Source organism: Eublepharis macularius, chromosome 6, assembly GCF_028583425.1.
Source record: "Eublepharis macularius isolate TG4126 chromosome 6, MPM_Emac_v1.0, whole genome shotgun sequence".
In the NCBI taxonomy this organism is placed as follows: Eukaryota; Metazoa; Chordata; class Lepidosauria; order Squamata; family Eublepharidae; genus Eublepharis; species Eublepharis macularius.
This window is the reverse complement of record NC_072795.1, coordinates 44,003,770-44,019,233: the sequence shown is the minus strand read 5'-3', so window position 1 is coordinate 44,019,233 and position 15,464 is coordinate 44,003,770. Positions and strand designations below refer to the sequence as shown.

The window sequence follows — 15,464 nt, the reverse complement described above, 5'->3', positions numbered from 1 at the left end:
ACAAGTTGAGAACAGTTGGACAATGTCTAGTCAGTTCTATCAGAGAATTGGCAGAGAAAGTAGAGGTGAACATTAGGGGTATGCACCAAGAAAATTTTCATTACTATTTCAGATCCAGGCTGTGGGTAGGGGGAGGTATCATGATTGCTTATTTCTAGGTAGGATGTTACAGGTTTTAATTCAAATCTTCATGTTTGTCAAGGTTCTGGAGTTCTATACAATTATTTTCAGGTTCAGATAAAATTATGAGGTTCTGGGGCAGCTATTTATAAAGATAATGGCAACATATTTGCACAGAAAATGCTCCTCTCTCTAATCTAAAGGCCTCCTAAGTTTCAAGCAGATGGAACAAAGGGTTTTGATTTTACAGACCCCTAAAATACGTACGCCTCTGCACAGCTGCACTTTTCTTTACTGCTTCTTAATATGGCCGTCAAGCAGCAGTCTAGCAGGAAAGCTACAGCTGGACAAACTGTTGCATTCATTTCATTTTCTTACTCTTACAGTGACTAACTGGCAATAAAAAAAATAGCTTTCTGCTGAACAATCTATATTTGCTCTCCTTTCATGTTGTGGTCTGTTGTTTCTTTTCTTTCACAAAGTGTTGGAGGTTTCCTTTGCAGACATTCCGCCCCCATCCCCCCACCCCCCACTGATCTGTCATTATTCCCTTTGGGGTATTTTTTCAAGGGGAGGGGGGTGGAGTGCCATCTACCAGGAACTCAATGGAATCAATGAAAATCACCAGAGCATGCAGTATTGCTAGAACTTTGGGGGGAGGGAGAGGTTCTTCAGGGTAGAGGGTTTAAAAATTCCCAAGCACCTTGATTTATGTTACCATTTCAGAAAATCAAGGTAATGACCTCAAATGGCTATTTCTATGTATACCTTCAGCTCAGGAATTTCATTATGCAGACCTCTAGTGAAAAACAAACAATTTTCCCAATGCTATGATTCTATGACTGTCCAAGTTTAGGTTTATTAGGACAAGGAATTCCCAAACTCTGCTTGTTGATTTCATTTCTTTTCCTTTCCTTTCCAGAACCTAAAGCGAGCTGCCGATTGGGACGATCAGCATCCACATCAGGTGTGCCTCCTCCCTCTGTTACTCCTCTCAGGCAAGCCAGTGACCTGCAACCAAGCCAGGTACCATCGTTAGCCAATCGTGAATGACTTCCTGTGATGCAACATGCCAAATTTCCTCATCTCTATGTGTGTCTGTCCTCTGTTACTGTAAATGGTTATTCTATGTTTTGCTTTGATTTCTGTTTGAATGCCTGTATGTGTGTGCGTGTCTCTCCCTCTCTTTCCATCAGCAAAGAAATTCTACCCTCCAGCACCTTGGCAGGACTTTCTTTGCCATCAGTTCTTAAATCCTTGTTTGTCTCCTCTTCATTCTATAAGAGAAACGTGTTGACCTTTTAATATACATACTAGTTGAATGTGTGTGTGTGTTTTTTTAATTTGGTCCTGTCCGGTGTATTTTTCTACAGACTTTTAAAAATTTATCAGCATTTGATAAATTTAATCGATGTTGTTTATAATGTAGATTGCTTTAAAGCATCTTGAGTAAAACATTTTCAACTATATTTCTCAATGACTTGTATATAACCATTTGAAATCTGACCTGTTGTAATGTAAAATATGTTCCAGTTTTGCATTTATTTTTGAACTTAATGCATGAATGTAGTATACATGAATTATATTTGAGTGCTACAGCAATACATTCTGTTTCCAGGGGGCAGCTCAAATTTCTTCATCCCACACTTACATGTAACGGGAATGGAACTGTTAAATAATCTCCTACAATTATGCGTATTATAAACTAGCAAAATCATTATGGTGAGCAGGGTATATATGAAGGGAAGGCCGATAGACTGCAGTTCAGCAGTGCAGTGTGTTCTCTGTATAGAGAACCATTGTACTTGATTCATGAGGTTGATATTGGTGGAGGCTGGATCTGGGTGGGGCAGTTAGCCCTCTCCCCATACCATATCTCAAGTTACAACCTGTTGCCAAGCAGCCTGTGTCTGTAGAGTCTCACCCTGGGTTCTTTTTCTTCAGTCTGGTCTCACCTGCCATAGAATAAGAGCCGAAAGAGACGTGACGAGATACCTAGGTTCAACTCGTGTTCTCTTACCTCAAGGTTTGTCAGGAAGTGTAGGTGTCCTTGCAGGTTAAAGTTCAGCATTTACAGAGCAGAAGGGAGGGAAGTGCAGGCATGGGGCACCTTTCCTCCCGCTCTCAAGGTGCATCACAGCATTCTCCCTTCCCCGCTTACATGGAGCATCGCTTCATCTCCCCCCCCTCACCCGGCCTGGCCCCTGCAGAGTGACGCCTGGCTGCACCAGGAGAGCCGGGAGGAAAGGTGCCCAGAGCATCTCCTCCCATCGCTCGCCTGGCCCCTGCCCAAAGCCACATGGCCCTGAGCTGCATAGCCCGGAGTGCTCTGCCTTTACCTCGATCGCACAGACCATTGCTCCACCCACCCCTTGCCCAGCCCCGGCAGAGCGACAGTGAGCTATGCAGCTCTGAGCCATGCGGCTTCAGGTGGGGGGCAGGTGAGCAGGGGGGGGAGATGCAGCAATGTTCTGGACGCCTTTCCTCCTGCTCTCCCTGTGCAGCCTGGCGTCAATCTGTGGGGGCTGGGTGAGGGCATTGCTGCATCTTCCCCTTTGCTCACCTGGCCCCCATTTGAAGCTGCGTGGCTTGGAGCGGCATAAACTTTAACCTGAAAGGACGCCTACACTTCCCGACAAACCTTGAGGTAAGAGAACACGAGTTGAACCTAGGTATCTCATCACGTCTGTTTCAGTTCTAAGAGGATGGAATTCTGAGGTGGTAAAATGGTCTGTAACACTTCAGTTAGGGAATCATATTTTTTTAATGTTTCCCTATGCTAATCACTCCAAGTAGTAAAAAAACAAACAGAATTGGCATAAGGCAGGTTTAGAACCGGTTGTGCTATTTTTCTGTTTCCCAAGGAGGTTTTTTAAATGTGGGAGAGCATTCAGATATGATACCTCCCACCCATACACCACCTGATCTACACATAAAGCAGAATGGATAAATTCCTGTGATTAATGGCATTGATTCAGATAGCAGGGAGGGGGGAGGCATTTTTGAATGCTCCATCATGTAAGAATTCCTTGCATGTGAAAACAAAAAAAAAAACCTAGCACATGAGTAATAAAGGTTGTAACCTTGCTTGCTGATCTGCTAATTTTCAGCCTGTAATGTAGTGAGGTAACAGAACATTCAAAAAAGGGGTCCCTACCCACACTCCAGTGCTGTTCATACTACCACCTCAGCCTCAACCACACATTCTTCTGCTGTATGTGCGGAACCACCCATTGAGGCCATTCTCCCACCTCAGCATTTGAGTACTTCAGTTGTATAGATGTAGACCCTGCCTCAGTCACACACAAGTGTGACAGAACATTGGGAGAGTGGGATACAATGTTAGGATATAGGATAGATAGGCAAATAGCAAGCTAAAGTAGTTAAGTAGGTAGAACCTTTTAGAAACTACCAAGAATAAATATGGTTACTTACTATTTAATTGTTTAAAAATACATATAAAGCTTCTTAGGCTTTGGAGAAAAAGTCAGCTGAAAAATTCTTCTATGTGTATGTATATATCTTGGAGAAAGGGGGGAAAGTAATAATTAATTTTCTTAGGTGAATGTTGAAATCATATCCAGGAACATTTTACACAAAGTGCAAGAATGAAAATTAATAAAATGACCTGCACAGTGATGAAAAACATGAAATGTGTTTAGGACACAAGAAATGGTGAAACGGGGACCTCACTTAAGTGTTATTAATATCTTTTGCTCATATCAAAAATATAAAGGTAATATCTGATTGTTACCTCCTTCTTTTGTTACACAGTTCTTAGTAAGTGTATTTGCAAAGACTAGGAACTAGTAGAAACCCCATGCTCTGGTAAAAGCAGCTCAGAAAACAGTCAAGAAGTTAGGCTGACTCAAAAGTATAGCATGATAACTTGCGGTCCTTTTCTGTGTCTCTGAATATACCATTTCCTTTGGGAGGATTGGAAAACAGCGTCAGCAACAGATCCTTGGGTCCTAATGTTACAGCTACACATTGCTACGTGTATGGCAGAACAAGTGTTTTGCATGGATGCCACATAGCATAAACATAGAGCACTGACTAAAAGGTACTATGAAATATACAAAATGAACTCTGGCATAAGCTCTATGGATTGGTTCACACATGCATACTGGTCATCCTAAGCAGTCTGACATCCTTCTGTTGAAGTTAATTGACTTAGAAAGTTGTTACTCTGCTTAGGGGGGCACTTTAAGTAGTATGTGAACTAGTCATCACAGATGATTCCCCAATCCCCAGAGATAGGACTTCCAGCTCACCCGATTCCAATTCAAACACACACTGTGTTCAAATGGAGAGAGTTCGCACATTTGGCTGGACATTGTTAAATGCTGAGAAATCAGATAAAAAGAGGTCAAGTGATGCATGTGTGTGTGTGTGGGCCTAGGCGGGCCACTTTTAAACTGAAGTTGTATTTTATGAAGGTGGTATGCTAATAGGCTCCGAACATGAAGAAATAACTCCATATTAATATCCTATCATAATATATAAAGCCGTTAGTGAACGCTTGGTAGATTACACCCTCCTTCTACTTATTAACAATGATGCTGACATTTGGAAAGAGGAGCTTGGAAGACATATTTATACATTCTGGCCCCTGAACCTGTTCCAAACTGAGATCAGCCCTGCCCTCCCAAACTTTCAGCCTATTTTGCCGACAGTACCAGAAATCATCCACAGCTGTTAAGTTTGAACAGAAAGCAACAGTGCCATCTTATGGCAGGCATAGAAAATGCAGAGTCAGCTGAGTTTGATGTCTGTGAATTGGTTGCAATTTGGTTTGCTTGCTGGATGCAAAGATACATGAAACCTCTTGGAGGGAGTTACAGTCATTTATAAATTCTTTTAAAGCCTTGAAAATCCCTACATTTCTTCTGTCTGGTGTTGTAAAAAGTCCCTGGAAGAAAATTTCTTATTGCCTTCAAATTCTAACACCTGCCCTTGATACTCAAAAGATATTCTAGAGCAGAAATAATTTTAGGAATGAACCTATAGCAGCTGGAGACATGTAAAACTTTGCTGATATTGCTGGAATTCTTGTAACTTCCTTTAGAACTTGTGCAGAAATTTTACTAGAGAAGCCCCTTATGTTAATCTTTGTAGCAAACCAATGTGAGTAATCAAAAGTCATACAAATCAAGCATGTAATATACTGGACAATTCAAGGCCTATTTTGTTCTGGTCTTTTCTTTTGAAATGTTTTATGCATTGTCTACCTCGGGCAGGATTAAGAGCATTTTATCTATAATGGTGATGGTTCCACTCCAACCACTTATTGTGCAGTGGCCAGGTGATTTCAGTAGCCATCCGCAAGTCCCCCCATTATGCCCCTACCCTTTTTAGGCATTGGTTTGTTGTGATTTTTTTTTGTATTGTGGAATAGAAGTATAATGTCTGTGGTGTTGATACAGTTTGTGTTGCTATTCTGGTTGTTCATTGCAACTTCATGGCCCCTATTCCCTCTATATAGAGCAGCTGGCGCTATAATGCCAGTAGAAATAAGCTCTGCTTTTCAATGTGCAAGAGAAAATCTTAACAAGAGATTTTCTATGTTAATTCAAACTTGGTACAGTCAGATTAGGGGCAGGACTGCACAATTGCTCCCTGGAAACTGGATGCAGGGTTAATGGATTGCTACTTGAGAGGAAGGGATAAACTAAAATGGTCCTAATAGCAGTGTGGGGACAGGAACAGAAATATTTTGCCACAAAGTAATACTGCTAATTGACCCATGTTTTCAAAATAATAGATCATGAAACAGCAAACAGTGGGAGAGGGTGTCATCTTGATCAGAACAGACCCTCCTCAGTAGAAAATGTTATCACATAAAAGTCTTCTTCATTTTCCTTGGTATGGTGTTGAAGTTGATGCTAAGAAATTGTTGCAGAGCTATAGAACCCCTTCTTCCATAGACGTACAAAGTTCAGTTTTACTCTTTTCAAAAGCATTACAGAGCCTTTTTATTTGGGCTATTATTTGGCATTTCGGGGCCAATACTTTAGAAGTCAGATTTTAGCATGTGTCTAGCCTACTTTGTAGCTGATGTACATGACAGTGTGCATGGTACCCTAAACACTGCATTTGGGTAGCTTTCAGAGGCTTGAGCCTTCCTGACTCTCTCCTCTTTCCAACATTCTGAGATCCTGGAATAAATACATTGCTGATAAGGCTGACGTTTTCCTTGGCTCCTTTTCTGTGCATCTAGGAAGTGACTCCAGACTGCAGAATCCACTACCTTTGCTGCCTTTGTTAATATAATGAGATTAGCTGCTTCATTATTAGATATAGTGACGGGCTGACAACCCTCAAAGAATCATCCAGGAAGGGGGGGGGGCAATTTGGAAGTCTTACCCATCTCTCAGTTCTTCCCCTCTAGGATCCATAAACCTCTCCGGCTGTTTTCTCCTTCCATCCTTATTTTTTCAAACAAACTGATAATTATCAGCATGGATTGTTTTCATTCCTCATCAGGCTCCCTTTAAAAAAAAGTTTTTCTTTTGATACTTTATAAGTCAGAGTTTTCTTCCTCTAAGCAGGCCAAGAAGGACCTTGTCTGTAAGTGGCCCCTGTTGTTTTGCTTTCAACATCCACACAGGCACAAACCATTTCACTATGGAATCAATAGCAGCAGGTCCTGCAGTAGTATAAATAGCAAGGGCAATAAAAAGAGTGTCTTGCAACCTGGAAGGTAGCCGCGTTTTTGCCAGCTGAAAGGCAGTAGTAATCTTGACAGTTAGTACTTTTTCTGTCCTGAAGATGCACTGGTGGCAGGTCATGGTCTTGCTGGATTTAGGCCCTCTGTGCAAGAGACAAACAGAGGTGGCATGTTATTACCTGCTTCTGCGTAGCGACTCCGGACTTCCTTGGTGGTCTGCCATCCAAGTACTAACTAGGGCCAACCCTGCTTAGCTTTTGAGGCCTGATGAGATCTGACTACCTGGGCCATCCGGCTCAGAATGACATCCTGTTACTGGCAGAAAATGGTAAAGACTTGAAATGACTACTGGTGGAGGTTAAAGAAAAAAGTGCCAAAGTAGGATTGCAGCTGAACATCAAAAAGACAAAATTAATGACTACTGTCTACTGAGGAATAACACAACTTTAAAACTGGCAACGAAGAAATTGAAATTGTTAAAGACTTTATATTCTTTGGTTCAATCATCAACCAAAAGGGAGGCTGCAACCAAGAAGTCAGGAGGAGATTGTCACTTGGAAGGGTAGCCATGAAGGAACTAGAAAAGATCCTGAAGTGTAATGAAGTGTCAGTGGCGATCAAGATCATTCATATTATTACCCATTACTGCCCTGACCCTGGATAGCCTAGGCAAGCCTGGTCTTGTCAGATTTTGGAAGCGTAGCAGAGTTGGCCTTGGTTAGTAATTGGATGGGAGACCTGCAATGAAGACTAGGGTTGCAGAGCCAGAACAAAATTGATTCATTTGAAATGTAGTGTTGGAGCAGAGTATTAAGGATGTCATGGACAGCCAAAAAGACAAACGGGTTCTAGATCAAACCAAGCCTGAATTCTCTCTAGAAACTAAAATGATGAAACTGAGGCTGTCATAACTTTGATCACATCATGAGAAGGCAAGACTCACTGGAAAAGCCAATAATGTTAGGAAAAGCAGAAGACCCAACATGAGGTAGATTGACTCAATAAAGGAAGCCGTCGCCTTCAATCTGCAAGACCTGAGCAAAGCGATTAATGAGCAAAGCGGATGTTCTGCAGGTCATTAATTTGTAAGTCATTGCCATAAGTCAGAAGTGACTTGATGGCACAGACAGAGACAGACAGATTCATGAAGGAGAATATACATATACTAGCAAAGGAATGTTTTGATTGCTCCCTCCCCCTTCCTCCTCCTAATTGCCTCTTCTCTCTCCTGCTCTTCTGTATTTGACCAGTCTCTGTATCAGGCATCTGACGAAGAGAACTTGATTCTCGAAAGCTTATGCTACAATAAAATTGGTTAGTCTTAAAGGTGCTACTGGACTCTTTTTGATTTTACTACCACAGACTAACACGGCTAACTCCTCTGCATGTATATTCATGAAGGAGAGGGCCATTAATGCTTACAAGCAATGGTGACTAAGTGGAACCCCCATATTCAGAGGCAGAACCTCTAAATACCCTATTTAGGAGGCAACATCAGGGGGACAAACTTGGCCTTTGTGCAGGGCTGGATCGATGGGGGGGCAGGGGGGGTAGTCTGCCCCCGGCACCGCCAAAGAGGGGATGCCGGGCACAGCTGCCAGCCCCAGGAGCGCGCAGCCCTGGGTGCGCACCTGGGGAAAGGCAAACGGCACGGGCGGCCTCCCAGCCACCCACGCTACCTTTTGCCTTTCCCGCAGGACAAGGGGCGGCCGGCTTGCCACACGCCCCTTGTCCTGGGGAAAGGCAAATGGCGTGGGTGGCCTTCCAGCCACCCGCACTGCCTTTTGCCTGCCTCGGGAGGCTGGGAGGCTGCCCGCACTGTTTGCCTTCCCCCCCCCACCCCTGCGGCAAGCCAGCTGTCCCAGCGCACCGCGGAGCTGGCGGCGGCGGCGGCAGTGTGAGTGGCTCGGAGGCCTCCTGCGCCATTCGCCTTTCCTCAGGACAAGGGGCGCGCAGCAAGCCGGCCACCCCTTGTCCTGCGGGAAAGGCAAAAAGCAGCACAGGTGGCTGGAAGGCCACCTGCACCGTTTGCCTTTCCCCAGGACAAGGGACGCGCGGCAAGCTGGCCGCCCCTTATCCTGCGGTGCAGGTGAACAGCGTGGGCAGCCTCCCAGCCACTCACGCTGCCGCCACTGCCAGCTTCGCGGCGCGCCGGGACAGCCGGCTTGCTGCGGGGGCGGGGCACCCAGCATGATGACGTCACTGGAGTGACATCATCACACAGCGCCAGGAGCCTGACTACGGTTGCGCTGGGCACTGGCAACCGTAGATCTGGCCCTGCCTTTGTGTCTTGTTTGTTGAGTCTCCATAGCAACTCGTTGGCTACTATATGAAATAGGGTGCAGGACTAGATGTAAAACTAGTTTGATTCAGCAGGGCTCTTCTTATGTTCTTAACTACATACTCTCATGTGTATGCCTGAATTACTAATGAAGCTTATAAAAACAATAATAACATTCAATTTTTATACTGCCCTTCAGGACAATTTAACACCCACTCAGAGTGGTTTACAGAGTATGTTATTATTTATCTCCACAACAAAACACCCTGCAAGGTGGGTGGGGCTGAGAGAGCTCCTAGAAGCTGTGAATGACCCAAGGTCACCCAGCTGGCTTCAAGTGGAGGAGTGGGGAATCAAACCTGGTTCTACAGATTAGAGTTCCGTTGCTCTTAACCACTACACCAAACTAGGTCTCAGTAGATTTAACACAGCCAAAACACAGCCCTTCAAAGGCTGGAATTTATTAGTTAGCTTGTGAAGTGTTTCACAAGCACTTTCTCCACACAATCCACACCTTGGGCTCTCTATGCCATCTGGACTATCAGCTGAACATGCAAATGTGATCTAAATTCTTCCCACCATTGCATTTAATACATGTCTAAAGGTAGGTAAGGCATTCTAGCAGGGAGTAACATCAATCCTATGCAGTCTGTGGAATCTGATGTCTAAATCTGAGTATATTGGTGGAAAATAGTAGCGCTAAGAATGTTTATCCATTAATTCATGGTTGCCGAATTCTCAGCAGTCAGCATTGCAAGCCAAATACAGGAATTTTCACCATGGTAATAACAAATACCAAGTTATGCAATGAATATGACATGTTGGAAAGTTGTTTGAGATTTTTTTTCCAGTTTACAGTTGAGAAGTGGATTATTGCTCCATTTGGCCCGAGTTTGTAAGGATTTGAGAGTTAAGCAGGGTCTGCCATGGTCAGTACTTGGATCGAAAAGTGGGACTGCTATGTGGAGGAAGGCAATGGCAAACCACCTCTGCTCATCTCTTGCCCTGAACACCCCATACTTGGAGTTGCCCTGAGTCGGTTAGGACTAGTCAGCACATTCTTCTTCTTTCTTCATACAATACACCACCAGGTGGAGCTGGAGAACACTTCTTTAGATGCATATTTTGTTTCATTTAAAACGAAGGAAGGAGCATGATCAGATTTCCAAGGGTTTTTTAAAAAAAATTATCATTGATATGTGTGTAAATGATGCAGAATTAGCAAGGCAGACTGCCAGGTGCTTCACTGGGTGGTAAATTAGATCAAATCAAAGCAATGCTAGTGGAGGAAATATTATAAGGATCACTCTCTGGCAGGAGAAGCTACATCTGGCTAAGCTTGTCTTTCTGCTGACACGTACTTAAGGCCTGGATGTGCCCAAAGGTGTGAGCCAAAGGGCAAGAGCTAAAAGGCTCTTATCCTTCAGCTTTTAGCCTGAAAGCTGTAGTTTAGACCTGAGCAGAAGTTCTTCCAGCAGAGACAGAGAGGAAGCTTTGCTTTGTATTCAGACACCTCCCCCCTTCTGTTTGTTGTAGCTAGGTTTTTTAAAAAATTATTGGAAGCTACTTGGGGTCAACATTGTGAAGAAAAGTGGAAAATAAATAAATGCATCAAAAACATTTCAGCTGTACCATGATGAAAGAAGTTAAGTTCAGTCAATTTAAAGGCACTACTAGTATGCAAGACCTATCCGTGAATTCTGCCCCAGCATGTTCCCCTGGGACCGACAGCCCTTTTCTTTCCAGTGATTCATTCTCCCTCCGACCCATGAATTGTCACAATTATGAAAGCTGCTCAGCCTTCACTTGCTACTGCAATCAAGCGTGAAATTTCTATGCTTGTCAGCTTCAGAAAGCTAAATGGTGGGGCGGGGGATTTTTTTTAGTAGAAACTGTTGTTGCCTCAAGGAAGGAGAATTTAGCAGTAGCTTGGGTGGCCATGGTAAAACTAGATGTTGCTGAGATGTTTTGTAGGCACCAGACAGGAGCAGTGGGTCTCTAGTAGGGAAAGGTGGTAGGGGATGGAAACAAATGAAAAGGACAAACATGGAGATGACAGTGGTGGTGCTACAGAAAAGATGCAGGCTACTAGGTGATCTGGCAATGCTACTGGAACAAGATAGTATAAATGCTGTGCTGATAACCAGTTTCAGACACTTTTGTGGCTTTGTAACTGTAAACCTGTTTGACCACCAAAATCTGAATTCTGAATCTATGGTACATAGCAACATATGCTTGAATTTTTCAGTCAGCCCCATATGTCCTTGGAAGTTCCAGAGATCTTTTATTTATTTATTTATTTATTTATTTATTTATTTATTTATTTATTTATTTATTTATTTATTTATTTATTTATTTATTTATAGTCCGCCTTTCTCACTGAGACTCAAGGCGTATTACATAGCGTGAGATTAGTACAATCAGTATCGGGAACATTTCCATACATTATCAAGGACATTTATATACAGTGTTAAGGATATTTCCACAACAATGTCATAGGATTTTACAAGGATGTAGCATTAGCAAGGATTCAATACAGAGTTGAAGATTTGCTGAAGCAGAACATAATCAATTCTAGGACTGACATTAGATAAACATGAAGTACAGGTAGTATAAGAGTACATATTTGAGCAACAGATAATATGCAAGGCAACAGTGGTGAAGTCTACAGTCCCTAACTCATTAGTGAAGCATTTGAGACCCCTCCCTATAATACTTCCCTCTGAGCTGAGTGAAAAGCCTTTTTGAATAATTTGGTTTTGTATCATTTGTGGAATGCCAGGAGAGTGGGGGCTCTCCTGACCTCCTCAGGTAGACCATTCCATAGGGTGGGGGCCACCACAGAGAAAGCCCATGTGCGGGCTACAGTTGATTTCGCCCATGTGCAGGCTGGCACCTGCAAGAGACCCTGTTCAGATGAGCGAAGCTGCCGTGGAGGGACATAAGGAGTGAGACAATCTCGTAGGTATGCTGGGCCAAGGTCATGAAGAGCTTTGTATGTAATAACCAATACCTTGAATTGAGCACAGTAGCTGATAGGTAGCCAGTGGAGTAACTGGAGGATGGGAGTGATGTTCAAGCTCCTGCTCGCTCCTGCTAACAGTCAAGCCGCAGCATTTTGAACCAATTGAAGCCTCCTAGTTAACTTAGATAGGAGACCAATGTATAGTGCATTACAATAGTCAAGTCTAGTAACAGTTTTAAGATTCTAACAATTTTTTGTCCCATGTAGACTGTAAAACAGTCTATGATCCCATCCCCCATTTCCTTGACACAATTATTGTCAGTTTAGCCTGCCAATTTTCATGTGACCATTAGAGGGCAATATTGATCTACTTTGCTTTATAGTATTTTAGTTTGCCAAGGATAAATGTTTTCCTACCCTAACAGAGGAACAATCCTATTGTCAGCTAGCCTAGAATTTTTACATTTACTACCAACAGCCTGGAGGAGCGTAGTGGCGAGCATAGGACTGCCTTATGTTAGGCACTACATTCAGTTCTGAAATCTCAGTTGGGTCCAAAATTAAACAAGTTGCTTGCAAGGGCCACAGAATGTCAACAGGGAGTCCACCTCTCTTCCTACTCCCTTCTCATATTGAAGAGGAGCCACTTGCCTCCGCACTAATGTAACATTCTTCATACTCAGGACTTGCCTGTTTGTTACTGGCACAGGAAGCTGCATCGTCTATCATGCAGGAAAGCTGTGCTGCTGCTGTCACAGTATTTTTATCCCCATGGTGCATCTGGTATTGTAATATTTCCATGTTTTGCTCAAGCTAAATTGGCAGGGATATGACTAAACAGCTCATTGTCTTTGATCATGCTATAGAGACAACTAGGTAAACATGATTCCGGGCTTTTTTTTAAAAAGCATTTTAAAGTCATCTATGCACTCTTGTGTTGTGTATAAATTTGATCTCTGGTGTCTGTGCATACAATGTTAACACACCAGGGTTTGGTACTCTCAGGCCATAGATGCCTGGATTGCTAATATCGTACAAGCCAGAGACCCAGTTTATCTGTGACAGAGGGCATGGAATGTGAGAGGTCACGGTCACAGGCTTGGTGCCATGTCTCCCCCAGGTCTAAATGCAAGTTCTGTGAGAGCAAAGTCTTTTGTGTAAGCCAGCTAGCTGTGCTGCTGAAGCCCATTTTCTAAATACAAGTGTTTCTTTTAAACTCCTACGTTGCCCCCTATAAAACAGAGATGGTTGGGGTTTTAACCTGAGACATAATTGAAAGCAAGCCAAGCTGAAATCCTAGTCTTCTGGGAGGTGTCATATGTGAGACTAGGTATGTGGTTAGGAATGAAGAACAGAGGCAACAGATTCTAATAGTGCATTCCTAAGCAGAGTTACACCCTTCTTAGTGCATTGACTTCAGTGGACTTAGGACTTTGCTTAGGATTCCACTGCAAGAAACCAGAGTCAAGTCAAAGATGAGTAATGGGAAGCCAGGGACAAGCTCAGAAGACCAACTTAATTAACAGTGTGATACTATGTAGAATTGTTATAGTCAAACCCTATTAACATCTATGGGTTTGAGGACTGGAGGTTGCATGGGATATCGCTGCAAAACAGACTAAAGTTCAGCTACCACAAGATAAAGCTGGAGATTGTGCCAGAGCAATGATGGGACATGGAAGACAGAAGTGCACAGGAGATGTCTAGAACCAGTGGGTCTAATGAGTCATGCATTTTATTACCTAGGCAGCATCCAGTGATTTCTTGATGCTTGGCTTTGCTGTACTAATGTTTTATTAAAAACAGGTGGTTTCAACATAGTAACTTTTCCTGTTGAGAACATATGAATTGCCATGTTGGTTCAAAGGTCCCTTGGCTACACTAGTGGGCATTATCAAATGTCTTCAGAGGGCATGTGTGCAGTCCCAAGGAGTTAAAGTGCCCAGTTCAGTTTCTAATAGCAACTTTTATCCCTTGGCCATATTAATTACTAACTAATGTGTGTGTGTGTGTGGTGCCCTCAAGTCATAGCTGACTTATGGCAACCCCTGGCAGGGTTTTCATGGCAAGAGACTATCAGAAGTGGTTTGCCATTGCCTGGCTCTGCAGCCCTGGTCTTCACTGGAGGTTTCCAATCCAGTTATTAACCAATGACAGATTTAATATTCAGGGTTTTGTCTGATTTACCTATAGTTTTAACTTTTGGCCTCTGAAATTCAGTAGCTGTGACTCTTGAAAGCTTGGAGAGGAGAGCATTTTTGTAGGTAGTCCAATGTATCAGATAATGGGCACAGGTTCCACATTTAGGTTGCAAACTTCCAGGTAATGGCTGGAGATCTCCTGGAATTACAACTGATGTTCAGGGCAGCTACAGAGATCAGTTCTCCTGGAGGAAATGGCTGCTTTGCAGGGGCGGGGGGAGACTCTGGACTCCGCTGAGGTCCCTCCCTGCCCTAAACCCCATCCTCCCTAGGCTCTGCCTCCCAAATCTCCAGGAATTTTCTAATCCTAAACTGGCACCCAGTGGAAGATCCTATGATTCATTTTATGTCCCCCCATATTTCTAGTCTTCCATGGTGATTTAGGCTGCGTTAAATGTACTTTAAAGTATGCAGCCTCAATGTCAGTCTTAAGCTCATACATATGAAGCAGCTTCCATTAAAATGAGATTCTTCTAAATAGATGTGTTTAGGATCAAGGTGTTCACTTTCCTATAAGTATACTCTAATTTATGCAGACATAAATATGTGCAATAAAAGACCTCAAATATTTCCACTCCTCTCAAATAATAATAATGCTCCTAACTCCTGAGACAGTGTTTGGACATTAAGAGAAATGTGGTTATTGGTAAGAAACAGTTTGACTGTTTCATTGGTCTGATGCAGTTGGAACAAAACTATTGGGGCTTGTCAAATTTACACTTATAGAACTTCTTTTTCTCGCATATTTAGAGAACCAAAATATTAACTGGAAGTGGTCCATCTACTTTTTAACTGCTCTTGTAAAAATCATATTTAATGCTATTCAAACTTTCAAGTGAACTTACAGGGACTACCTTAATAGTGTAATGAAAAATACTTGGAATTAATATATGCTAATAACAGATATTAAAGTGACATGATAACCCTATGCATATCCATAGGTTGACTATATATTTATTTTATCTTGTAACATTGCTTACTCTGTCAGGGAAGTGCTGTTTTAAGGCCTCCTTTTCATAATTTACACAACTCACTTTAAAAACAAAAGACAAGAAAAGGAACAAAATTGAGTGTTCCAGAATCTTTTGAGTACAAATAATGGTTTTGATCAGGTTAGGAAAATAAGTAAGTGACCAACATATTATTGCATTTTATGTGTCTCTTCTGTGCCTACTTCGTGCCTTTGTTGAAAAGGGAAAAAAATTAATCACTTTCTTTTCTCCTTTG

General features: G+C 42.7%; 1 protein-coding gene across 1 annotated transcript in view; it reads left to right on the top strand.

The window, feature by feature from the left end:
- Window positions 1-15,464, top strand: part of NYAP2 (neuronal tyrosine-phosphorylated phosphoinositide-3-kinase adaptor 2) — a 185,559-nt gene that overhangs the window by 153,736 nt on the left and 16,359 nt on the right. The window contains exon 6 of the mRNA XM_054984159.1: window positions 1,043-1,146. Within this exon, the coding sequence (XP_054840134.1) occupies window positions 1,043-1,146 (104 nt within the window). The remainder of the gene's footprint in view (window positions 1-1,042; window positions 1,147-15,464) is intronic.